Genomic DNA, 26,673 nt, shown 5'->3' with positions numbered 1-26,673 from the left:
ATTTACTACAATACATTCACTGCGGCGTATAGAATAGTTTTTTCTCTATAGGGCAATACGTATTTCATATCCTTTGAGTTACGTTTTGGCCAATGGCATGGGCGAAGTAAAATGCCAGCAACAACTGCAAATACATAGCGACCCTTGATTTTAGTTGCATATAATCACTTTATCCACTCTCCTGAACATTTACTACAATACATTGTTAACATATACACTAAGCAACGTGGCATAACAGATTCATTTAATAAAAAATTCATTAAAATCACTTAACGCGGCAAAGTCTTATTGTTGCTACGGAATCTCTAATGTTGCCAGCATAACGCTTCTCTTCAGCTAGTTTCGTGAAAGCCGATGTGTCTGCACTGAAATTGTCGCTGTTGGCAGAGTATTTCAGAGGTATGTCAAGCAAGCCAGAATTGAATGCACTTCAGAACTTTTCAAAGTAAAAACTCTCAATTTAAATAAAAAAACGTTCTCACACATTTATTTTGTAGGGAAAATCACTAAAGAGGAAGTGTTTGAGAGTAAACGTTGCTGTCATGACAGATCTATTTCAGCACCAGCCGCTCTCAAAATAATCATGCCGCGGGCCAGATATTATTGCTGGCGGGCTTGTTTTGTCGCGCGGGCCGTTTATTGCCGAACCCTGCTCTAAACACTAAGCTATCTGGAGATATTAACATACAACACTTTGTACTTTGAACAAGTGAACACTTCAGGCAGAACCCGATTCCAGTCATTTGTGTTTTCATTCTGTCCAATGGACCAACCACAGTAGTGTTTCAGACAGTGAAAAGGCTTTTATTTTTAAAAAATAAATCTGAGTAAATGCTGCCAGCATGTTATCCTGCTGCTTTCACATCAGTAAATCGATGCTATACAGAGGGTCCAACTAATAACGTCCGCGTTGTCACCGGGTGTCGAGTTATTTCAAGTTCGAGTTATTTAATATATTGTATTTGAAATGCATGGAGTTGCGAGTGAGGAATTCACTTACCATTCAGCACCTTGATACACATAAAGGCAATAAGCACTACAATTACATAAGCAGAAATCTGTCACATAACATGAATGACTCCATAATTGTAGCACTGAAAACAGTCTGTCCGGAGACTAATGATCCCCGAGGGTATAACATGCATACGAATGACCCCCAAATATACAGCATGAACACTAATGACCCCTGAATGTACAGCATGAAATATGTAAGCACATCTTTCAATTAATATATTTTTTGTAAAAGATACTTCCTGGTATTATCTCCTAAGAACTGAAAGCCCAGCTCCCAGTTGCTTTCAAGGGTCTGCAAACGTTTGGAAAAACTAAAAGCTAGCAGTGAAAGTCCAGTGTTATAACCTAGGCTAGAAACCTGCTCATTCCGGCCTGTTGTGTCATTAACACATGAATAATTATTTGGTACTTATTGCATAGAACATGATGCAATCCCTGCAATGTACAACAGACAGTGCTACCTCCAGGTGTATATTAGCAAAAAAAACAAACATTGCACACATTAAATATCTAATAAACTACATAAGTGATGAATTACGTTAATTGTAAACATATATTCATTAGCCAGTTTAATATTAGTTTTAATATTTAGTGTCTCTAACCCCCTAACACCCCCTCGTTCTATTATACCACATTGAATGATTCTAAACTGACAAAATCTAAAAGGCAATGTTATAACTATAATGGCATTTTTCCCAGGACATAGGCAGTATAAAGCCCACAGAAGTTCCAGACTAAAAAGCCCGGTGCGAATCTCAATTGAAAGTGTTTCATCAGTGACTTAATCGGTGTCTGGGAAGCTGCCCCAGATGTTCAGGCATTTGGTTTCTCTAACCCCAGGTAAGAGTTGTTTGGGGGGTAAAGGGTCAGGGATTTAGACTCTTGTGAGGAACCCTAGGTTGAGAGAGCTTGGGATCTGGATGGTCTCCAGTGCCAGGGAGGAGGGGGTGAAGGAAAAGGTCACAGAGAAAATCTTTTTGGCGTCCATCAGCAACTGAGGGGACTCAACACGGTCTTTTAACAGGACCTGAGGATGACAAGAGACAGACAGAACCACTCAATTACACAATGAGAGAGAAGTGATCCTCAAACAATTATGTAGGAAAGAGAGAAAACTGAAGAGGAAGAAAAACTCTATATGAAATTGACACTCAATTATAAAACATATGAGGAATTGAAAATGAAAGTGACAATTACACAACATACAGTTAAAAAAGACAGAAAGAAGAGAGCATCACAAAATGCACAGACAGGCATAAAATGTTTTACCTGTATAGTTTTAATGAATGATGTGGGAACCCTTTCCTCAAACTCAATCACTGGGGTGTATAAGTTCAGCACTTTCACAATCTGTCAAGAGAAAAACAGAAAATACATTCTTGATGAGGAATGTAGGCCAGGTGTAATGGGAACACCAAGTCTGCTAAACAGTCGCACTAATAATTACATCTTGAAAATACTGTGAAGAAAAACAGAAGGACCACATGGCGGACATACTGTAGCCTGGTACAGTTAGGTCCAGAAATATTTGGACACTGAGCAAATCTTCATCATTTTGGCTCTGTATGACACCAGAATGAATTTGACATTAAACGAAATAGATCCAATTGAAGTGCAGACTTTCAGCTTTAATTAAAGGGGTTGAACAAAAAATATATAATGAAACATTTAGGAAACGCAACCATTTTCATACACTGTCCACTGATATCAGGGGCTCAAATGCAATTGGACAAATTAACACAATCATAAGTAACATTTTCATTTTTAATACATTTGTCAAGAATCCTTTGCAGGCAATTATTGCTTGAAGTCTGGAATGCATGGACATCACCATTCTCTGGGTTTCCTGCTTTGTGATGCTTTGCCAGACCTTTATTGCAGTTGTCTGCAGTTATTGTTTGTTTGTGGGACTTTCTGCCTTAAGTTATGTCTTCAGCAAATGAAATGCTTGCTCCATCGGGTTGAGATCAGGTGATTGACTCAGCCATTGCAGAATATTCAACTTTGCCTTAAAAACAATGTTTTGGGCCATTGTCCGTCTGTAAAGTGAAGCGCTATCCAATCAACTTTGCTGAATTTGAGCAGACAATTTATCCCTATACACTTCACAATTCATTTGGCTGCTTCTGTCTTCTGTCACAATAAACAGTAGTGACCCAGTGCCACTGAAAGCAATGCATGCTCATGCCATCACAGTGCCTCCACCATGTTTTACAGATGATGTGGTATGCTTCGGATCATGAGCCGTTCCAAGCCTTCTCCATACTTTTTCCTTCCCAACATTCTGGTACAGGTTGATCTTAGTTTCATCTGTCCAAAGAATGCTGTTCCAGAAGTGGACTGGCTTTTTTAGATGTTTTTTGAATGGTTTAGAGTCTTATGAATGGTTTGCACCTTGTGGTGAACCCTCTGTATTTGCTTTTTGAAGTATTCTTTTTATGGTAGACCTGGATAATGATATGCCTACCTCTTGGAGGGTGTTATTCACTTGGCTGAATGTTGTGAATGGGTTTTTCTTCACCAAAGCATCCTACGATCATCCACCGCTGTTTTCTTCAGTGGACGTCCAGGTCTTTTTTTGTTGCAGAGTTAAACAGTCCCTTCTTTTGTTCTCAGGATGTACCAAACTGTTCATTTGGCCACTCCTGATGTTCCTGCCCTCTCTGATGTATTTTTTTTGCAGCCTACGGATGGCCTGATTCACTTGCAATGAGAACTTTGATAGCATGTTGTGGGTTCACAGCAACAGCTTCCAAATGCAAATGCCACACCTGGAATCAACTCCCGGACTTTTACCTACTTAATCGATGTAGAAATAATGAAGGAATAGCCCACACCTGTCCATGAAACAGCTTTTGAGTCAATTGTCCAATTACTTTTCGTCCTTTGAAAAAGAGGGGGCTACATATTAAAGAGCTGTAATTCCTAAACCCTTCCTCCAATTTGGATGTGAATACCCTCAAACTAAAGCTGAGAGACTGCACATTAAGCCCACATTAAGCCCACAGCTCATTTATCTGTAAATCAAATAAATGTTGGTAAACAGCCAAAATAACAAAACTTGTGTCAGTGTCCAATTATTTCTGGACCTAACTCTATATTCCTACCTGTGGAGTGGTGAGTGCAGAACACATGGTGCAGATAGCCTGGGCATCCTCCTCCGTTTTCTTCTTGACCTGTAGTAGCTGAGCGGCCTGGATCAGAGGCTCCAGCATCTCCTTAGCTCCACATCCTGACAGGCCGTGTTCATCCAGCCACTCCTCCAGCTGCCACACATTGTACCTGGGAGTAAGACAACACCATTGGCCAACGCTGTCAGACAACTTTGGAGGTCAACGCCGTCGGACAACTATAGTAGGTTTTACACCCAGAGGCGCATCATGCTGAGACATCCAGGAACACCAGCCAGGCAGATTTGACTGACCGTAATGGGGTTTGGCAAGTCAATGGTACATATAGAGAGATTTAACGCAACTTCTAAAGAACTATATATAAAACAACATTCCATTAACACCAAGCTGGTATGTCGTCAGGGAGACATGCAGACCCTTGTACCCTACTCAACTTCCTTTCTTCACACAGGAAGTGGTACAGGCAGTAATCCAGACACTCTCAATTGGATTTTCAGGCATTGCTAAAATCCTACATCCATCTCTAAGCTCTTCATTCTCCAAGGTTTCATCCCATTCAGGACAGCAGTCACCCACTGAGCCCAGTCAAAGCTCTTCTCCTTCACCTTGAAGTTAAGAAAGCAGTCGTTGCCAATTTTCAGAAAATCTTTTTGAAGATTATCTAAAATAACTCCATGACAGCTATTGTGGTTTCAATGATCCAAAATACACTGCTACATTTTTTGTAGGGAACACTTAAATCACAATCGTGTCTTAACAAACTCAATATATTAAAGATCAAAATCTTTACTGTACATTGTGTAATCCATTGAGAACAAAATGACGTAACGATCAATGGAAACCCATATTGGGCTACGTGGACATGTTCTAGCCTGGTTGAAATCTTATTTATCTGAAAGATATCAGTTAGTGTGGATGGCATATCCTCTGACAAGTCAAAGGTATGTTTTGGTGTTCCTCGAGGCTGGATTCTGGGCCCATTATTGTTCTCACTATATATGCTGCCTCTGGGTGATGTAATCCGGAATCACAATGTTAACTTTCACTTATGCTGATAACACAGTTATATATTTCAATGAAGCATGGAGAAGCTCCAAAATTAGCTACTATGGAAGCATGTGTTTCAGATATTAGGAAGTGAATGACAGAAAATGTATAGCTTTTAAACTCAAGAAAAACGAAAATGCTCGTTTTAGGACCCAAGAAACAAAGAGCGTTGTTGACGGCTGCATGGTCGTATCTCAATAAACTGTAAGAAACCTCTGTGTTACCCTTGACCCTGACCTCTCCTTTGATGAACATATAAAATATGTCTCAAGAGTTGCTTATTTTCATCTTCGAAACATTGCAAAAATCAAAAACGTTTAAATCAAAAACTGATGCAGAAAAACAAATTCATGCTTTTGTTGCTTCTAGACTAGATTACTGCAATGCTCTACTTTCCGGTTACCCCGACAAATCAATAAATACATTTCAATTAGTGCTGCACACGGCTGCTAGAATCCTAACTAGAACAAAAAAAAAGCTACTAGCCTCTTTACACTGGCTGCCTGTTAGGGTTAGGTTTTATTGTTAACCTATAAATCAATACATGGACTTGCTCCTACTTACCTCGCTGAAATGATCCAGCCATACATACCTACACGTAACCTATGATCGCAAGATGCAGGCCTTTCAATTGTACCTAGAATCTCTAAACAGACAGCCGGAGGTAGGGCCTTTTCTCATAGAACTCCACTACTGTGAAATGATTTGATTTGAAATGTAAACTCAGTGCAAAATTTCAAGTGTCTACTAAAGACTCATCTCTACAGCACAGTCTGATTTGGTGTAGTCTGGCCCAGGGGCATGAAGGTGACCAGAAAGGCTTGATACTGTCCACCCTTGCTGTCTTGCCAGGTGGGCTCTCGTCGCCACTGGGACGCCTTCCTCCAATGCCTCTCGGGGGCAGAGTCACTGGCTTGTTGTTGTCTCTCTGTTGCGCACTTGGGCCCTGTCCGGGGCCTCCACCAGATAGGGCCACAGTGTCGCCGGACCCCCTGTCTCAGTCCCAAGGTCTTACGCTGCTATATTATTGTGCTGGGGGAGTAGGGTCAGTTCTCCTTCTTCACTATAAATCCTTATTGATATGAGGAATGCATTTTCTGAATTTTCCCAGTCTCCTCCCGTTTTGAACTTAGGAGGGCATGAGGTCCTGGCCCACATCTGCGGAGTACCTGGCTTGGGGGACCCGTTGCTGTCCCTGTCCAGAGTCCTCCTGGTTGTGTTGCAGATCGAGACGATGCTTGACGATTTCAGCTGTCACTGTGCTGACACCTCCCCCTCCCCTGTGCTGTCCCTGTCCTTGTCCACCAGGTCATGCTTCCGACCTGAACTAGGTTTAAATAGACTCTGGACTCAGCCCAAATGCATTTATTAATTATTAAAATTGTAATCTTAATATGTTCACCTGGCACAGCCAGAAGAGGACTGCTCACCCCTCTGAGCCTGGGTTCTCTCTATGTTTCTTCCTAAATGTTGGCATTCTTAGGGAGTTTTTCCTAGCCACTGAAATTCAACACTACTGTTGTTTGCTCCTTGGGGTTTAAGGCCAGGTGTTTTGTAAAAGCACTTTGTGACATCTGCTTTATAAATAAATTGATACATTTGATTGATTGATTGACCAAAATCACCAACTGACTGAGGGCTGGATTCAAACTTACACCAAAAATCTAAGTAAACAGTTGAAATCACAGGCTGTTCCAACTTGCATGGATTTCATCACGGCAACTCAATGTGACTCAGTAGTGTAAATGGCCCCCACGTGCCTGTATGCACTCCTGACAACGTCTGTGCTTGCTCTAGATGAGACGGTGGATGGTGTCCAGGAGGATCTTTTCCCAGACCTGGATCAGGGTATCAGTGAGCTCCTGAACAATGTGTGGCACTACTTGGCGGCATCAGATGCACAAATACATAACGTCCCAGAGGTTCTCAACCGGATTCAGGTCTGGGGAACCTGAGGGCCAGTCAATGGCATCAATGCCTTCATCATCCAGTAACTGCCCACACATTCTGGCCACATGAGGCCAGGCATTGTCCTGCACCACACGGAACCCATACGCACCAGCGTATGGTCTGACGATGGGTCTGAGGATTTCATCCCAGTACCTAATAACAGTCAGGGTACCGTTGGCTAGCACATGGATGTCTGTGTGACCCTCCAAGTATATGCCTCCCCAGAACCGCCACCAAACAGGTCATCAGGTTTTGGAAATGGTGAACCTTATGCTGCCTGCAATAAGGCGTGTCCAGAATCTTTCACATCTTGTCACATGTTCTCATTGTGAACCTGCTTTCATCTGTGAAGAGAATCGGGCTCCAGTGGTGGACCTGCCAATTCTGGTGTGAAGAATCAGTTAGGAAGGATAAGGAGAGAGCAACTGTCTGTGGGCACCACCTGCAAAACCATTCCATTTTAGGGGGTTGTCTTGCGGTTGCCTCTCCAGTGCACCTGTTGTCACATTCATTTGCACCAAAACAGGTGACACAGATTGACAATTGCTTATGCTTCATAACTGGACAGATTGACATCCCTGATGTTTAATTAAGTTGGTGTTATCCTGTGATGATTATGTGTTCCCTTATTTTTTTTGTGCAGTGTATATTTTTAATCTTCTAAATAATGAAAATAACTACAGTAGATGTAATTTCACTGATATTATACAAAAGGGGTGTCTGCATGGCTACTTCCTAAGGCCTTTACTCTGTAGTTAATATCGACATAAAATAAATAACAAGATTATATCTACATACAGTAAATGAGCAGTACCTGATCTGCAGTCCTTTGCTCCAGGAGCACATTTCCTTCCTCAGTAGCAGGTTGTTGAGAGTGACAGAACAGGTAATGTAGAACAGTTGCCTCACCACCTGTAAGACAATGCATCACCTCAACTAGAAATAGCGAATCTCTGATAATCAAAACCCCGCCGGACACATCCACACTCACACACCTGTTTGATGAGGTCATGGTCAACGTCATGCTGAGTCAGGGTAGCATGGAACAGACTGAGCTGCTGGATGATGCTGTCCACCGTGTAAACAGCCTCACCCGGGAGACTGGATGTCCTCTTCCTCAGGCCCGTGGGTTTGGACCCCAGGACCCCCTGGATGGTCTCATGCTCCAGCATTCCAGGGACTAGGATGTCATAAAATAATGACATTTAATTAGTGCAGCTCATAAAACAATGACATTCATAAAACAGCAGAGGGGAACCTGTAGGAGGTTTTTATTAACAGATATTTCTGTGGTCATCAGGAGAGTCTGGTTCTTGTTTTTTCATTGCCACCCTCTAATCAAGGACTGATTTAGACCTGGGACACCAGTTGGGTCTCACCAGTGGGTGACATTAATAATGAGGTAGAACAGAAAACCAGCAGTCGCTGGACCTTTTAGGGTAAGACTTGAATACCCCTGGTATACATTACAGCCTGATAAGGACAACCATGAAATAAAAAACACACTATTAAATGTTTTTAAAATAGTTAGAAAATTAGACCTGCGACACCAGGTGGCTGACATTTAATAATGAGGTAGAACAGAAAACCAGCAGGCTCCAAACATCGTAGGGAAACACTTAAATATCCCTGTTATTAAATACCCCATCAAAGCCTGATAATAACAACCACAAAATAGGGAAAAACGACTGTGCAAGTCTTAGTCTACGGAGAAAGTGACTAATTCAATAATAAAAAAAATATCTGAACAGTGGGTGTGGTTTAAAAACAAATGACAGTATATAAAATTGAGAAAAAATGAAAGAACGTCTCTTTTTTTGTGTTGTGTACCCACCCTGTGTACCGCAACTTCTCTTTGTAGTCAGAAACTTTCCAATTGATGTTGTAATTTCCTAAGTAAGCATTTTTGTTTCACTGTTTAAAGAGCAATAGGCAGTACATTTCTTCAATGTTATTAAGAGACAATAGTTAGACTGACATGTAAAATACAATGACCACATGTACGTACACACCCACACTTCCATTCGGATGAAGATATTACTTCATGAGTATCTAAATTCATGAGACCACTTTTTAGTCCAATAGACACCTGGTAAGTGCAAAACATGGAAACAGAAGAAAATACCGCTGCCACAGCTACATGTAATTTCTTTGTTGAATACAGCAGTTAGTAACAGATGAAAGACAGACAGAAACTGACCCAGAGAGCCAGAGTGAGAGAGAAACATTACAAGGAAAGATGGAACAACCATAACTACCACATTCTTGAAGTTGATTAACTTTTGGGGTGGGCAGAAACAGACACAATACAGACATCAATTCTGTAAAAGATGACAAAGAGACAGACGACAGAGATACATAACAACATTACCAGAACCTACAGTTAACATACAGCAGACATACACAGAAAGAATCAGACATTGTTGAAGAGGATGGGGTCCATCTATGCCAAGACAGATATGAACAAAAAGGTTCAAATTAACTGAGTGTAGATTGAGGAGAGGGTGGAGGATATCTATGTTAGTTCAGACACCCTGGGAGATGGAGACACCAGAACCGCAGAATCACACTGAATCACACTGATCCACATCAAGGACCAGGAGACCAGCGTTCAGGTAACACGCACACACACGCACGCACGCACACATGCACACGCACACACAAATTATCCTTGTGGGGACCAGAAATTATTCCTCTAACCCAAAACATAATCCAAGTCCTAACCTCAACCTTGATAATCTAACCTGTCTAAACTTAACCTAACACTAATGCTTAACCCTAAACCTAACCTCTACTGCCTGAAGCCCTAAAACGAACCCTAATAGCCTTAATGTGTCCACAGTGCCTAATAATTCAATGAAGATATTCAGAGTTTCTGCAGTGTGTCTGGGGCTGCTGTGTTTTCTACTGGCTGGGATCATAGTGCGGTCTGTCCACTGTGAGTTCCTGTCATATGGTCATTGATTATGTTACAGGCCAGTGTACCTGGTGTTTCAACTGGTAACAATGTGTTTACACTTTACATTACACTTAAAACCATCAACTATTCTGAGGTGAAAAGTAGCAACAAGTTTTTCCCTTTAAACATTTGCCTGTAAACAAAGCAGCATGTTAAAGAGGGATGGAGATATTTTGGGTCCAGTTTGTACTTCCTCTCTACTGAGCAGAACACCTGGCAGGAGAGCAGACAGGACTGTCAGAGAGAAGCAGACCTGATGATCATAAACAGTGAATAGGAACAGGTGAGTGATGGGTGTGAAGGGAAAAATACTGTTTCAATGAGCGCAGACAGATGGTTTAAGGAAAAGCACCATCCTAAATGACTGAGCTGCACTAGACAGAGAGTTTTGTTCAATAATCTCCCCTGTTTGAGAAGAGACAAAAAGCCATGTGAAGCTAACCCTTATTCAAGTTAACATTTACCTTGACATTCTTAAATATTGGAACACGTTTCCACCACTGAGCCTAGTGTGTAATGTTTACTCAGGATTTTTTATTTTCTTTCTGTTTTCTTGCGTACTATACCCGTCTTATTTTAAACTTGTTTTGGCAATGTGAACAAATGTTTCATATACCAATAAAGCCCTTAAAATTTTAATGTAAAGTTACATTTATAGAGAAAGGGACAAAAGAGTAGATTGAATGTACCCCTATCCCAAACATCTTTAAATCTCTCAACAACAGATTTTTCTATGGACTTAAATTTAGTTCCTGGATCGGTCTGACTGACAAAGATGAACAGGGGACCTGGAAATGGGTGAATGTCACATTACTGACCACAGCGTGAGAGATTATACCATCATGTAAAGATATGGAAACAAATGAGAAAATGACATGTTTCTTCAAATCAGGTTCAAACACATTGTTTCCACTCATACATGTTTTTACCTTCATCTCATTACTGTACTAATATTATCAATCAATGACATGAAAAGAGGACTCATTTAGAATGATAATTTTACCACCACAGTGTCTGACTGTGGTTCTGTGTAGTTAACCATCGTATCATGGTCAGCCTGATCATGGGGGAACTACTGAGCAGGAGGTGGATGGTGTTGAGATGAACAGTAGAAAATAGAACTATTTAAAAGTAATGGAATGATATTCAATGTGGTTTAAAACTAAAACGGATTTGTGAGGAAAAGCTGTAACAATAACCCTGTACTTCTCTGACTCATGTTGTTATAAATATATTAATAATAAATACGATTTCTGTTTTCTAAACAATAACATCTCTCACTCTCTCTGACACTCATCCTTTGATTCTCTTCCAGTTTCTCTCCTCCTCTCACTCACATGTTCATTTGTTAAAAATGTAAGTAATAAATACACTTCCTATTTACTGAGATCCAGTAGTCTCTCCCTGTCTTCAGCAGGTGATGATCAAATCATCCCCAGACCAAGAAAATGAGACACAACAACACTGAAAAAACACAGCTGCATTAAAACAGAAAGATGTGGTTATTAAGTGAAGACAGACCACTCCTGATAAAAGAACATCAGGTAAGTGACAGACCTGGGTTTGAATACTACTTAACATCTTTAAATACTTGATGAGACTTTTGTCACCGAGACTGAACCAGACACCAAACAGAGCCAAGGACATCAACAGAACCTATGAATTGATATATATACATACAAAAAAAGAAACCTACAATATAGTTATAGTAGACTATCATATAAAGACATTACCCGTCTTTGTTGAATTTGTGATGAGGCTGTACTGACCTATCATAGGAAGTAGCGTCTCCTCCATAGACTTGACCAGCTGTTGGTAGACCTGGACGGCGAGGTCATTCAGGAGCTGACGGTACTCCGACAGGTCAAAGTTAGTCAGACAGTGTTTGTTCTGTCGTGGGGTGTTCTGCTTCACAAATGGCTACAGAGAGGAACAGTGTTAAACAGAGGTTAGAGGGCATCAGAGGTCAACTGTGAAAAACGTGAGGCAAAATACACAGTTGGGTTTTGATTCCAGTGTGCACTCCTTCCCACATTCCCCCCAAAATAATCTGCATTTCAGTTTGACAACCTATCGGTTTCTGCTCCAAACACCAAGCCATCTTCCACCCCGCTGGTGCTGATATTAACACACAACTCTAGGCAACAACAGGTGCCCACTTCAGGCAAAACCAGTATACGGTATTTGTGTTTTTGTGTTTTCATTCTGTCCAACGTACCTCCTCTCCACTGTACTGTTTCAGGCAGTGCAGCAGCCGACAGGTATTGGCCAGCCAGAAAGACACAGTCTCAAAGTCACTCCCTTTCTTCTGTGAGGAACCAACAGATACAGTACAATCTGATACAGAGACATTGCAAACAAAGCAAAGCCAGCTTCTGGTATCTTGAGGACTCCTCCATGATGCTGTTGAGCTCTGAGCATGTGTGTGTCTGTGTATTAAAACTAAGTATTTCCAACGTGAGGAGAATCCAGTACCTTGATGAGGCCTTTAATGCTGTTGATGGTGGAGTTGAGCAGGGTGCTGACTCTCTGGTCATCGTTACAGTAGTCAGCATGGCGCAGACACATGAACAGAATGTAGGCCGGCAGACCAGGAAGGAGGTTAACAGCAACGCCGCGAGGCTTCAGCTCTGAGGGTTATCACGGTCACAGCACAGTTATTTGGCAGGGCCACAGCCACAACACTGGGATGAGGATGTAGTGGAATTAAAGAGGTATGGTGCACTTTATCAAAGAAAACGGTTTTTAAAAGAGGATGGTCTACTTAATGTTACTTTACTTTCACTACTTTAATAGAACTTTTTTTTTTAAAGGATTTTAACAGGATTTTTTCTTTTTAAAAGGATTACATGATTACACGAATGCTCTTTTCTGTGATGCCTCTTGCAAAACCATTTTCATAAAGGACCCATTTCTGAAGCATAATGTCGATTTATTTTGGCCTTCTATTCACAGAGAAAGCTTTTCACATATCAGCCATTTCCTTTCTGACAACAGAAGATGTTTTAACGGCTTATAGGGAAGATCACGCTCCATTCTGTTAAAGATGCAACCTTAGAGTATTTGCATGATTTAGGACAGTCGTTTTGAGCGTCCATAACTACATCTTCCAATTTGGTACTACATCTATTTAACCATTATTTAACCCAGTCAGTTAAATTTTTTATGAAGTCCTGGCCAAATGCCTTCAACTGCAGGAGGACAGGACAACACTTAATTGGGTGGCTTAGGCTATTTTGCTCATTTCCTTCCGGCCTGCTAACTATTAGGTCAGCAAAACAATGGCTGGAGACTGAACCTAGTTGCCGGCCTCTGCAATATTACCCAAGAGGTGTTTGCTGCCAAAATGACAAGCAAGGTAAGACGTACCCAGGACCAGACCCTTCAGAAGCTTGCTCTCGTCCCCCCTCCGGTACTCCAGCATGCCCTTGAAGTCCCTCTCTTTACGGGTGATACGACCTGGAGTGCCAGGCTCTGGATCTGGGACAACTCGCTCCACCTGACCTTTGGCTAAACAGACCATAAACCCCAGGGGAGGGAAGCATTTATCCAATACAGTGTATTTCCAAAACAAACCCAAATCAGATGTGTAAATGTATGATGAATTTGTATACATGTTTTTGTAGTAAACAAGTTCAAATGTGGTGTTTGGTATTTGCTATTATTCATCAAAGGTGTGTGTGTGTGTGTGTACCTTCGTATTCTTCCATCCTGTTCATATACGTTTTAAGCTGTTTTTTCAATTTGCGGATCATCTTGTCCTGCTTCCCTTGCTGCTCCATCAGGTCCTGAAATGCCATAAAATGACCAATGTTAATGAGTCCTAAATAAAACAATCCAACATGAGTGTCTGTATCAATGTTTCACAGCGCTGTAATGCTGCCCAGGCTTGTACCCAGTCATTTGACATTGGTAAACTGTGTGATCCTCTGTTGGAGGCTGGCATCATTGCCAAATGGTTGGTCACGGTGTATCGCAATGAACCCACCAGGTTGCAGTTTGTGAGCCGGGTGATCTCGTGTTGGAGGCCGGCGTCGACGCGGCCCTCCGGAGGGAGGAGGAGGCTCTGGGAGATTAACTGCTGCTGCTGACTGTTCTCCTCCCGCAACCTGCACACCTCCACCCGCAGCTCCTCCAACCCCTCCTCATGATCCCGGTCCTGCATCTGAAGCTGGGACACCAACACCCTGAAGGAGAACAAGGATTTCACGTTTCTATAACGTTCTATTAGAAGTGAGGACAGTGAAAGCATTCCTGTTGCATTGATCTTTGATTGGTATACAGAAGTCTGACCTGATAGGAGATGCCCTCCGCCCTGAGCTCACCTGTTGGTCTCCTTCAGCCCCTCGTAGGCCAACCACAGTTCTCCATCCTCGTTCAGCGTGTGGTAGTCAGGTGTGGCTCTGAAGAGCACATGGTGGAAACGATCAGGCAGTGCTAGGTAAACCATGACAAACAAGCCACCAACGTGTATGATCAAGAGAAGGTCTGGTGAAAGGGTTTAAAAGAGGAGCATCAAGCGTTTTGTTTCGTGTCCTGCACTGCACTGTAATATCCTGCAGTAAACCAGAGCGTTTCCAGCGCCAACGTGTCAGAGGAGCAGTGAGGGGAGTTACCCGCCAGGGAGTTTCTTGGCAGTTTTACCAAGGTCCATCTTCCTGTGCATCTCTCCATACGCCTCCTACAGAAGGGGAATTTAAGGTGAAACAGTCACAGATGCTGTCAGGACGTCAAAGCTCCGCAGGTTGCGAGGGAGAGAAGAATGACGTTATTGGCGCATAGTGCAGAAACTCTGATCTTACTTGAAATGTCCGTTTGGAAATTTGGAATTCACTGCAAAGAATCCCGGATTTACAAATCGCCTTCCATCCCAGATAACGCTTAATTACATTATAAAATGAGGTGTTGTGTACTGGAGTCTCCTTGTCCTAACTGACATTATAAAATGAGGTGTTGTGTCCTGGAGTCTCCTTGTCCTAACTGACATTATAAAATGAGGTGTTGTGTCCTGGAGTCTCCTTGTCCTAACTGACATTATAAAATGAGGTGTTGTGTACTGGAGTCTCCTTGTCCTAACTGACATTATAAAATGAGGTGTTGTGTACTGGAGTCTCCTTGTCCTAACTGACCCCTTCCAACAGAATGACTGTGCTCCCAGTGCCCTACTTAGACAACATCCCAAACATCCCCCATCCTCGAAGTAAAACACCTTTAATACCATACAATTTTGGTCAAAAGTGGTGTTCCACAGTGTCCTGGAGCGAGTCCAGTGGTTTAAGCTGTTCTACCACTGCAGCATGGGTTCGAATCCAGACGAGACCGCTTTTAAGCAAAAAACTATCTTTCTCTCACTTTCCCCAATGTTTATACACAAGAAAGCATTGTAATGTATCTAAAATAAGAATTTTGTAAAACATCATGTAAAAAAAATATATATATAAAAAAAAATTCTCATCTTGGATCTCCTACCTTGTTGTGTTTCAGCGCCTCCTGGCGAACCAGGTGGGAGCGGAGGAGCAGCACCTCCTCCTTCCTGATCTCCAACTCCTCATTGGCAGAGTCAAGCTGCTCCAGGAGCACGTTGTAAGGCGCAGAGCCTGGCCCGGGGCTGCTGGGGGTTTTAGCACTGGCGCTTTTTGAAACCGTGGCCAGGGACTGACGCAACTCAGCCAGGTCAGTCTTCAGCCTCTTGTTCTCTGACTCCAGCTCCTGGCGCTGAGAAGAGACAGAGACAGGGGGGTTGGGATGGAGAGGGGAATGGAATTAGAGAGGGGGAGACAGTGGCAGGACGGGAGGAGAAACAGAACACCCACATCTATGCAGAAATCAGAGCATCTCCAACTTTGGAGCATCTCAAGTGTAATTGTGCGGTAATATAATTCCTTCTCATTACTTTCAGTGCTACCAGGTCCAGCTCAGCTCTTCCTGCAGTCTTCAGCTCTGCCGCGGTTCTGGCATGGTCCTCCTGGACCTCCTCTCTCTTGTCCAGGTGTCTCTGCAGTGTCTGTTTCTCCTGTTCCAGCTCGGTGACTCTCCTCTGGAGCTTCAGCAGCACAGACATGTCTGTCACATCCTGTTGTGGAGCACCCTGGACAAGGGAGTAACAGGATAGGCTTCAGCGACATGTCATTAATCCTAACCCCAGAGACAGGCCGCCCTAACCCCAGAGACAGGCCGCCCTAACCCCAGAGACAGGCCGCCCTAACCCCAGAGACAGGCCGCCCTAACCCCAGAGACAGGCCGCCCTAACCCCAGAGACAGGCCGCCCTAACCCCAGAGACAGGCCGCCCTAACCCCAGAGACAGGCCGCCCTAACCCCAGAGACAGGCCGCCCTAACCCCAGAGACAGGCCGCCCTAACCCCAGAGACAGGCCGCCCTAACCCCAGAGACAGGCCGCCCTAACCCCAGAGACAGGCCGCCCTAACCCCAGAGACAGGCCGCCCTAACCCCAGAGACAGGCCGCCCTAACCCCAGAGACAGGCCGCCCTAACCCCAGAGACAGGCCGCCCTTACAGAAGACGTCATACCTCTCTTCGTAGGGGGCTCGTCTCAAACTCAGTGAAACCGGACGATCTGCGAGTTGAGCTGTGAGATTCCGCCGAGCTGTTTCTTCCCTGAGATCCTGAAAGCCCAGAGCTAAAGGTTCCTTCGGACCCATTGCTGCTGTAGGAGGAGTCCTCTCGTGTGTGGCCTGGTTTACCGGTCTCCTGGTTTGGAAGCCAAGTGACAAGCACAGAACGAGTATAATCATATGGCATTAATCATTTACTGTCTCGTATTCTCTTTTCTTGGTATTACCATTTCCCCACTTTAGAAACGAAGACGGGAAGTCCAGAAGAGTGAACAGAGATGGAGTACGACCTAAATCAGTAGCAGTAACCACTGGACTCCAAGACAGAGGTAGAGTATTTCCTATCCAACAAAACTCCCGTACAGATGTAATTCAGATGCATTTCTTACCACTGTGAGAGTCATCTCCTCCTTCAGGTCGGCGTATCTCCCCTCCAGCTGTGCGTATTCACTCAGCAGGCTCTGGTAGCGGCGGCGTTCCTCACTGAGGTCACGGTCCAGCCACCTGCGGTCCTCGGCGTGGGCCTCAGTGTCTGGATGGGGAACGGGGGTTTCATTAGGCACCAAATGGAGAAAAATCACACTGACGCAAATTATTCTTTTTAGAAATCCCTTTTTACCTCAGCGGCTGTCCAATAGGAGAAGCTCCTTCATGGTTTTCCACTGCAAAATGTTTCCCAATGTTGTGCCATAATGAACACGACCCAGTTACTTTACCTGCGATCTGCTGACTCTGCTCCTGGATCAGCTGGGTCAGGTTCTCCTTCTCTGTCATTAACAAGCTGTTCTTCTCATTCAACTCTGACACCCTCTAGTGGCAAGAAGAGAACAATAACATGTTCTATTCCATTTACATCAATATTAAGATTAAGATAAACAGTGATCAACATAAATTGTGTAAAATTCAAATACGTGATGAAACACACCTTCTCATTCTCCTCCCTATAAGCCCTGGCCTCCTCCTGAACGGCCTCCTTTTCTCCCCTGGTTGTCTCCAGCTCCTGACGGAGGAAGGACAGCTGCTCCAGGAGGGAGGGTAGCTTCTCCGCTGCAACCCGGCTCTCCTCCTCAGCCCCGCGCAGCCGCTCCACCTCTCTCCCCAGCCTCTCACTTTCCGCTGCCCAGGATCGCTCTGTGGAGCTCAACCGTTCGCCCAGTTCTCGGTTCTCCTTGATCTGCAGGTGGGAGAACAAACAGGTCTCACATGACACACAACAACTGACAATATCCCATGGAATAACGACGACGACCTCAAGGCCCTGATTTCAGCTTGCATAGACACTGAGGCTAACAGTACATCAAGGCTTAACGTTACCTAACATTTATAACAACAACTTGCAACCAAGTTGTAGAAATGTTTGTAGGACGACAGTGGTGCATGTTCATGGTTGGGTAAGGTTTCAGAAATATTCACACATGTTCACATATCACACATCAAAAAACATGAAACCTTACAACCTAACTCCCTAGGCTTACGTCTTCTTCAGCACAGCGTCGATACAAGCAGAGGTGTACAAGGACAAAATAAAAGTACTCTGATGTGTTCACCAGCTGAGGGAAGTTCCTAATTAAGACCTAAATAACCTGGTAAAGGGAGTTAAGGTCTAAGGTCTTAATTAGGAACATCCCTCACCTGGTGAACACAGCCAAGTACTGGTGAACACTGGGGAAATACTTCTACTCTGGATATAACTGGATACCCATGCAGGACGGAACCAAGTCCATTCAGGAAGCGACTTCTTACCTGTTCGTCCACCTTTCTCTGAAGCTGCATGATCTTGTTCTCCATGCCCACGTTGAGCTTTTTGAAGTGTTCTACAGAACGGGCCTCCACCTGTAACCATCCTCATTAGCATATTAATCATAGTAAAAAACAACCCAAAACCTATCCTTTCATTACTTCACTGATTATACACTTCCCAAAGACATGCTGGCTTTTCTATTCAGGGACTAATGCAACAAATACACATGGACCCCTTTTTTGGTAGTATTTTTCTTCATATTAAAAAACTTTAAACCAATCAGCCATAACATTATGACCACCTGCCTAATATTGTGTAGGTCCACCATTTGCCACCAAAACAGCCCCGACCCATCGAGGCATGGACTCCACTAGACCTCTGAAGGTGTGCTGTGGTATCTGGCACCAAGACGTTAGCAGCAGATCTTTTAAGTCCTGTAAGTTGCGAGGTGGGGCCTCCATGGATCGGACTTGTTTGCCCAGCACATCCCACAGATGCTCAGTTGGATTGAGATCTGGGGAATTTGGAGTCCAAGTCAACACCTTGAACTTGTTGTTGTGTTCCTCAAACCATTTTTGCTTTGTGGCAGGGCGCATTATCCTGCTTAAAGAGGCCAAAGCCATCAAGGAAAACCATTGCCATGAAAGGCTGCAGGTAGGTGGTACGTGTCATGTAACATCCACATGAAAGGCAGGACCCAAGGTTTCCCAGCAGAACATTGCCCAAAGCATCACACCGCCTGCACCTGCTTGCCTCCTTCCCATAGTGCATTCTGGTACCATGTGTTCTCCAGGTAAGCGACGCACACGACCCAGTCATCCACGTGAGGTAAAAGAAAATGTGATTCATCAGACCAGGCCACCTTCTTCCGTTGCTCTGTGGTCCAGTTCTGATGCTCACATGCCCATTGTAGGCGCTTTCGGCAGTGGACAGGGGTCAGCATGGGCACTCTGACTGGTCTGCGGCTACGCAGCCCCATACGCAACAAACTGCAATGTGTTCTTGTCAAAGTCTCTTAGATCCTTACGCTTGCCCATTTTTTCTGCTTTTAACACATCAAGTTTGAGGACAGAATGTTCACTTGCTGCCCAATAAATCCCACCCACTGACAGGTGCCATGATAACGAGATAATCAGTGTTATTCACTTCACCTGTCAGGGGTCATAATGTCATGGCCGATCTGTGTATGAAGGACAACTTTCATACGTTACAACATAATACACCAGAGATTGATCCTCCCCTGGTTAAGTACTGATGAGACACACCTTCAGCTTCTTCAGCTCCCTCCGGGCCGCCATGCGCCTCACGCAGCTCTGGAGGTAAACCACGGCCCTCAGGGAGCGTTGGTACCTCCTCCGGGCCAGCCAGCCCCTCACCCACCGCTGGACGATGAGAACCTTGTGCTCGTACAACAGCTGAGGGCAGGAGTCAACAGATCAGACATACAGTATAATACAGGATATATTTTATACACTGGGTGGTTTGAATTCTGAATGCTGATTGGCTGATAGCCGCGGTATACGATACCGCATACCCACGGGTATGACTTCACATCCGCTTTTACAGCTCTAATCGCATTGGTAAAAGGTTTATAATAAGGCATCTTATTTTGCCAATAAACCACGGTTCAGTGCTGTGTCCAGGCACTCAGCGAGGCGTCATGCCTAAGAACAGCCATTAGCCGTGGTATATTGGCCATACATCACACCCCCTCGTGTCTTACTAAACACACACACTGTACTGAGCAGTGAAAGGCAGCTAGCCTCTCCCCACCTCTGGGTGGGGATAATAGCAACTGTGGTTTAGGCGAATATCACTATTATGTAAAACGTTTTACATGCCTAGAAAAGGGCTACATATGTGTACATTGAACCTGGACTGTGTTCCCTGGGTTATAAACAGGTCTTAAACTGGTAAACACTATCTGCACCATTAAGAAAAGTTTACCTGCAGCCAAATGTTTTGACACAGCGTGACCTGCTGAACATGTTGCTTATAGACGGTTGTTGTTGCCGTGTTACCTTGCAGTAGGTCTGTCTGGCCTGGTAGGCGCGTAGCAGTCGCTGCATGATGACGGCAGCACACCGCAGGTCCTGGTACCGCCTCCGTGCCGCCAACATCCGCTGGTTCTTCTGGATGACCACGGCCGCCCGGGTTCTCCGCAGGAACGCAACCCGACTGAGAGACGGAGGAGGGAGGAGGTCACAGAGAGAATACAACGCCGCGGCCTCCGTTGCAAATACGCTGCTGCAGTGCGGGTTTGAATCCCGCCCACCACTCTCTCAGTAGAAACGCGGTGAGCTTGACACTTACAGACCCAGTCTTAAGGACACACAACACTTGCTGTACGTGTTAACGTTACATCTCTAAGACGATCTCTTCGATTCCACTCACCAGCGTGCCAGGTAGCCTCGTGCATGTTTCTGGATGGTGACGGCAGCTCGCCTCATGCGGAGGAATCTCTTCCTGGCCAGCCAGCACCGGATGGTCTTCTGGATGCGGACGCAAGCCTTCCTCAGCCGGTCGGAGCGCAGCTTCTCCAGGTAGGCCACCTGACCGGCCCTGAAGAAGATCTTGTTCTTCCCAAACTGGTACTTGTCATGGTCCTGTGGATGAACGGTTTGAAGGCTGAGCGTCTTGGCAGACATCTGTAGGCGTTGACCTGACCCCGAACCACTGAGCATCTTATAACGTGACCCATTTGTTCAGAACTACCCCGCAGATCTGCTTCTTGTCAAAAGAGAACATATTCCTGCTTCATCATGACACCTCTTACCTGCACCCTGACCTCTGACATCACAACCGACCTCTTACCCCTTAACCCCTCTTACCTTGACCCATTTCTCCAGGACGTTCTTGCACGTCAGCTTCATGTCTGAGAGAATGTCTTTCTGTTTCATCAGAACCCGGTACCGGCTGAAGAACTCCTGGTAGGTCCACCTGTCCACAGGTACAGAGTGTGAGGTGATGGGACACGCGTGACCCAGACACGAGGGCATGGTGTGACAACATTTTGAGGCGTCCGTACGTTGATGTGTGTGTACAGAATATTCTATCTTTGTGGGAGGATATAAAAAAACTACAATTGGGCCATGTGTGGACTTTCTGTTGGTCCTCATAGATGGTGTGCATGGAAATCTTTATAGTCTGGTCAATGGAGACCAGGTTGAGGGTAAGAACTGGAATGAGGGTTTGATTAAAGAGTTGACCGAGGTGATCATTTTAACTTATCTAGATATGAAAACCTCCCATTGATTTTAATGGGCCCGATTCACTCCACAGGACGTGTTTGGGCCACCCTAAGGCTATGGGTTAGTTGTAGGGTTGTAGAGTTACGGTTAGGGTATTTTGAATGGGAGTAACGTCTGGGTTCCCCACTAAGAGAGTACAATGTAAGTATTTGTGTTAACGTTTTGCTCTCCTTACAGGAATCAACCCCCCCCACCAGGACGGTGAGACCAACGTTTGACAGGGCTGCTGGGGTTTCTGTACCTGGACGGGAATCCTGCTGCCGAGATTCGGATGGTTTCCAGGACACCACAGGCCCGTAGCTGCTGCACGGCGCGAATGGGGTCCAGCCTGACACGCACACACATACGCACACACACACACACACACAAATAAAAGATCGATCAATGGTTGGAAACAGAATTCTATATTTCTTATTGGACAACAGTTTTCCTCTGTTTGCTGAAGGAGCAGAGTGACCCGTGCGGACTCACGTGAACGGGGATTTGTGATCGTTGGGCTTGATGCAGCGGACATAGTGGGGCGTGGTTCCGTTCAGGGTCTCCATCAGCAGATTCAGGGAGTTACGAAACTGGGGGCAGGGTCAAAGGTCAACAGCACAGAGACATCATGATTGAATGAAACACCATGGGCCCACACGTCTAGATCATAGACAACCATCATCACAATGAGTACATTATCATCACAACCAAAATTCCACATGGTACTTACACTACAGAGGACCGATCTAATGGTCTTACAACGACCAGTAATGACAACTGAACAAGGTCCAGTGTACTGGACCCCCCTCACCACCAGAGACTAGGGTTCAATCCCCCGCACCAGCCCTTCAATGTTTGCCTCGCAGCCTTTCGTAAGCCCTCTGTTAAACGGACCCGTCCTGTTCCGCTCCCACTCACCTGGGTTCCAACGGTTTTCTTATTGTCCCTTTGGGCCTGGCCGGGCCGCGTCGTCTTTGTCCGTCCGGTCGGGGCGGCGGTCTCCTCGTCTCTGAACAGCTCCACCAGCAAGTCAAACTGGGTGAGGGAGTCAAACACATCACACCTCTAACAGTGAACAGGAATTATTCAGTAAGAGCCTTGTCTGACCACAAGAGGGCAGTCATACTGTATTAAACAGTCTGTGCCAAAAGCGACATACAGCAGGCTTTTATCTGCAGCTCTGGGGTGTGTTTTTCAAGTTGAAACATCATACAGAGAAACTAGATAGCCTCAGGGCACTACAGTGGTCTTTAGATAGAATAAGTAAAAAAAAAAAAATGTTAATGTTTTAAAAAAAGAGCATCGGAAGGGGAGAAGGGGAGCATCGGGACAATGGGTTTATTTATGAAAACAGACCTTGCTTAACTTGAGGACATTGATCTGCTCCTCATTAACAGTGTCCTTATTCTTCTCCAGGAACCCTTCACACTGGTACTCCACCTAGAGGAAAAAAGCACAGTGTAAAAAGAAAAGGCTTGGTTATTTTGTTTCATGGCACTGATGTGACACTTAAGTTTTGGGCCAGTGGAGTCAAAATGGTTATTTTTGCTGTACACTCAACGCATATGAAAGCCAGATTAAAAGATGAATGAGGAAAAAGCACGAACATCTCTTATTTCTGTCTGTTTCAACACATACAGTACCCGTCAAATGTTTGGACACACCCATTCATTTGACTTGGTAAGTGCATCCAAACTGTTGATTGTCACTGTATATGTTTTACCAACTAAGAATAACAACACGTTCAGAGTTCAACACCCACCATTTCATGCCAGCGTAAGAATAGGGACAAGTGTGTCTGTAACCCACTGGATTCACCAAACTCTTTTTCGGTAAGTGAAATGTATTGTTGTTCAGATTTTAATCAGGGGATTGACTTGGTCTTGCTGGTGGCGTTGGCAGGGTATTTTGTGTTATGGTCTTGTTGATCTGTGAAGCATCGCCCAATCAGTCTAGTGGCCAAGATCCAGGAGTCACAGATGAGGTGGTTCGCTTTGGAACATCTGCAGCTCCTTGTTTCTACACACTTTGGCATCTCGCTCTGTAGCCTTTGTATTTCTGCTGTTGAAGTCTTCTGCAAACAGTAGATTGTGACACTTTCATTCTGGAGGTTATTGGTGATTTCACGGACACATATTTTAGGGTTGTTTTTCACAGTTCTACCCGTAACCCCCAGAGACCAAAAGCAAAAGCAAAGAACAAAACTGAGTGTGTGCTTTTGCCTCATATTCATCTTTTAATTATTTAGTTCTTAATTTGTCATGTTTTCATATGTCTTGAGTGTACTGCAAAAATTAAATTGTTGACTCTACTGTCTCAATACTTATGGAGGGCACTGTAAGTTTGACCTAAGAGTGATAACTGCTAGCCTGTTAGGCTGTATTATACAGGAAGTAGCTGGTGTTGCTGTGCACTTTGAGCAAGTGACTGAAATAGCTTGTTTTCTATGAGCAGCTCATTCTGACTCATTCTACCAGGAAGGAATGTGTTACACCAAGTTTCCACCTGGAAGGTGAAAGGAAAAGGCCTGGCTGGGGAGAGAGCTGGTAGGGAAATAGAAGGCAATGATAAGAAAACTAACCTGAGATATTCAACCTCACCCTTCGCCTAGAACAATAGCAGGCTGATTAGTGCTGCCCAAATTAGCCAATCTATTACAGTTACTTGGTTGCTCAATACGGAGATGCAACCACATCCCCAGATACTGAACAGCACTTTCTGTCAACTTGTACAGACAGATGGGTTTCTGACGTGACCACTCAGACGTTGTTTTGTTTATTCACAAAGACGCTTCTGTACCTTGTCCGCAAAGTGGTGGATGATAAAGGCTTTGTTGGACATACGAGGCTTGTCAAAAATCTCACTTTTCTTCAGGAAGGTGTTGTAAAGTTTCTGTGCCCATGTGTCATCAGAGCCCTTGGGCATCTGAGGGAGGAGAAGGAGAAATACAGGAAGGGAGGAGAGGGGGAGAGGGAGAAATACAGGAAGGGAGGAGTTAACATGATAGCCTGACTCACATCCTCAGATGTGTGTGTGTGTGTGTGTGTGTTTGTGTGTCTTTTATATGTTACTTTGCACTCCTCATCCAGCAGGTCCAGGACTCCCATCTTGGCCTCTATGAGGTTGATACAGGGCTGATTATCATAGAAGTCTATCAAAGTCCAGGGAATGTCCTCCTTCATATACTCCTCCTGCTCCAGCTTAAACACATGCTGCCAAGGAGAGACCGTGGGGAGGGAGAAAGGGTAGGGGAGGGAGAAAAGGGGGGAGCAACAGAGAGGGGGAATCCGAGTGGGAGAGTGTGTAAAATAAGGAGTGAGAAAGTGTGTGGGGCAAAGACAGCTGACCTGACGCTACAAGCAAAGCACACTGACAGAGAGGGTGACAGGTGAATTCTCCCCAAGTCAACCCCTAACCCCCAGGTCAACCCCTAACCCCCAGGTCAACCCCTAACCCCCAGGTCAACCCCTGACCCCCAGGTCAACCCCTAACCCCCAGGTCAACCCCTGACCCCCAGGTCAACCCCTGACCCCCAGGTCAACCCCTAACCCCCAGGTCAACCCCTAACCCCCAGGTCAACCCCTGACCCCCAGGTCAACCCCTAACCCCCTCTAGGTACTAGCAGGTATTATCATAGCAAAAGGGTGATGAGGGAGGGAGGGAGGGAGGGAGTCAAACCTACCATGTTAAACTGCTGTTGGAGCTTCTCATTGGCGTAGTTAATACAGAATTGCTCAAAACTGTTGATGTCAAATGTCTCAAACCTGGACAGAAACAGGAAATGTAACGTGACCAAGAGCAGGGCACATTATAAAAAATAACACAAAAAACACACACACGCACACATTCACACACCCGTAAATGTCGAGAACACCAATGAAGGAGCGTTGTTTAATGGCGGAGCGCAGCGACTCGTTTATACGATCCACAATCCAGCTGAACACTTTGGCGTAGATATGTTTGGCCAGGGCGTCCCGCGCATTGACCGCATGCGCCTTGGGGAGGGGCTTCACGTAGGTCTCTGTGGTCGTCTTTAATTTCCTGTGACATAGCCAATGGGACATGTCCTCGTAGGCCACTCCCATAAGCTCACAGAACACCATCAGGTGATTGTTCTCTGCCTGGAGATATAATATCACAATGACAAAATAATGCTGCAATCATAGTTAAAACACCAATGAAAACCCACAGAACTAAATAATTAGAAGATTTATTTTCAACATTTCTTCAACCAGAAAGAACGTACTGTACACAGTAACAGTAAATACACCTAACTCAATGACATAGTTCAGTCAGAGCTAGCAGGGAAGAAATTCAAGCATTAGTTCATGAAAGAAAAGTGGTGGGGTATGGGAGTTTTAGGAATTTAACAACCATTTTCAAAACCAGACTCAGGGAACAAAAGAGCACTTTCATTTGAGATGTTCTGTTGAGTACGACTTTTAGTTCAGGGGCTAGCTTGAAGGTGAGCGACAGCACATTCCGAGAGAACAGGGTGGAACAAACTCATGTTTGAGGTAGAGGGAAAATTTAATTAAAAAAAACACACTTGTGAGACTTGGCATTTGCATTTTAAGTGACACATTTGGGTCAAGTAGTCACCCTTTTACATTTTCGTTCTGAGAGTTTTCAAAACACATCACCCAAAACAGCACCTCCAACCAAATGAAACAATTCCACATTTCGCTTTCACACGCTATCATTTGAAAGTTGTTTTCACAAATCTGCCATATTCAACAATGTTGCATGCAGTGAGTGCGGAGGTCATGACACGTGACACAGAGCATGTAGTCACTTCACCACACTCTCTGAGTTAACCAGATAGGCCTATTTTCTAAATTTCCCACGATTCCCCTTTAACTGGTCCTGATATGAAAGCCTAACAACACTGGGTCAGCATTCCAAGCAAAATCAACATCTGCTGCATTTTTGTTCTTTCAACAGACCCTCAGGCTACAGTCTGTGAAGCCCTGTTCTGCCTATCCACGCTGACTAGGGGAATGCGTAAAACCATCTGGGCTGTATGTGT

At 44.6% G+C, this 26,673-nt stretch overlaps 1 protein-coding gene across 1 annotated transcript in view; it reads right to left on the bottom strand.

Moving 5' to 3' along the window:
* LOC105018346 (unconventional myosin-Va) overlaps positions 1–26,673 on the bottom strand; it is a 32,154-nt gene continuing 5,481 nt past the window's right edge. Inside the window, exons 10-41 of the mRNA XM_010883686.3 lie at positions 25,500–25,765; positions 25,327–25,408; positions 24,716–24,856; positions 24,444–24,569; positions 23,001–23,084; positions 22,563–22,679; positions 22,137–22,234; positions 21,907–21,993; positions 21,246–21,354; positions 20,809–21,020; positions 20,436–20,592; positions 19,680–19,829; positions 18,417–18,506; positions 17,599–17,847; positions 17,390–17,483; positions 17,063–17,205; positions 16,630–16,809; positions 15,995–16,189; positions 15,571–15,816; positions 14,718–14,782; positions 14,427–14,504; positions 14,090–14,288; positions 13,796–13,889; positions 13,471–13,611; positions 12,577–12,731; positions 12,320–12,409; positions 11,871–12,021; positions 8,138–8,322; positions 7,957–8,054; positions 4,122–4,296; positions 2,284–2,364; positions 1–2,041 (exon numbers count right to left, since the gene is read on the bottom strand). Of these exons, the coding sequence (XP_010881988.2) occupies positions 1,889–2,041; positions 2,284–2,364; positions 4,122–4,296; positions 7,957–8,054; positions 8,138–8,322; positions 11,871–12,021; positions 12,320–12,409; positions 12,577–12,731; positions 13,471–13,611; positions 13,796–13,889; positions 14,090–14,288; positions 14,427–14,504; positions 14,718–14,782; positions 15,571–15,816; positions 15,995–16,189; positions 16,630–16,809; positions 17,063–17,205; positions 17,390–17,483; positions 17,599–17,847; positions 18,417–18,506; positions 19,680–19,829; positions 20,436–20,592; positions 20,809–21,020; positions 21,246–21,354; positions 21,907–21,993; positions 22,137–22,234; positions 22,563–22,679; positions 23,001–23,084; positions 24,444–24,569; positions 24,716–24,856; positions 25,327–25,408; positions 25,500–25,765 (4,491 nt within the window). The 3' untranslated portion in view covers positions 1–1,888. The remainder of the gene's footprint in view (positions 2,042–2,283; positions 2,365–4,121; positions 4,297–7,956; positions 8,055–8,137; positions 8,323–11,870; positions 12,022–12,319; positions 12,410–12,576; positions 12,732–13,470; positions 13,612–13,795; positions 13,890–14,089; positions 14,289–14,426; positions 14,505–14,717; positions 14,783–15,570; positions 15,817–15,994; positions 16,190–16,629; positions 16,810–17,062; positions 17,206–17,389; positions 17,484–17,598; positions 17,848–18,416; positions 18,507–19,679; positions 19,830–20,435; positions 20,593–20,808; positions 21,021–21,245; positions 21,355–21,906; positions 21,994–22,136; positions 22,235–22,562; positions 22,680–23,000; positions 23,085–24,443; positions 24,570–24,715; positions 24,857–25,326; positions 25,409–25,499; positions 25,766–26,673) is intronic.

The sequence above is a fragment of the Esox lucius genome, chromosome 19 (genome assembly GCF_011004845.1).
Source record: "Esox lucius isolate fEsoLuc1 chromosome 19, fEsoLuc1.pri, whole genome shotgun sequence".
Lineage (NCBI taxonomy): Eukaryota > Metazoa > Chordata > Actinopteri > Esociformes > Esocidae > Esox > Esox lucius.
The sequence above is the reverse complement of the archived record's forward strand: the minus strand, read 5'-3'. Positions and strand labels throughout refer to the sequence as shown.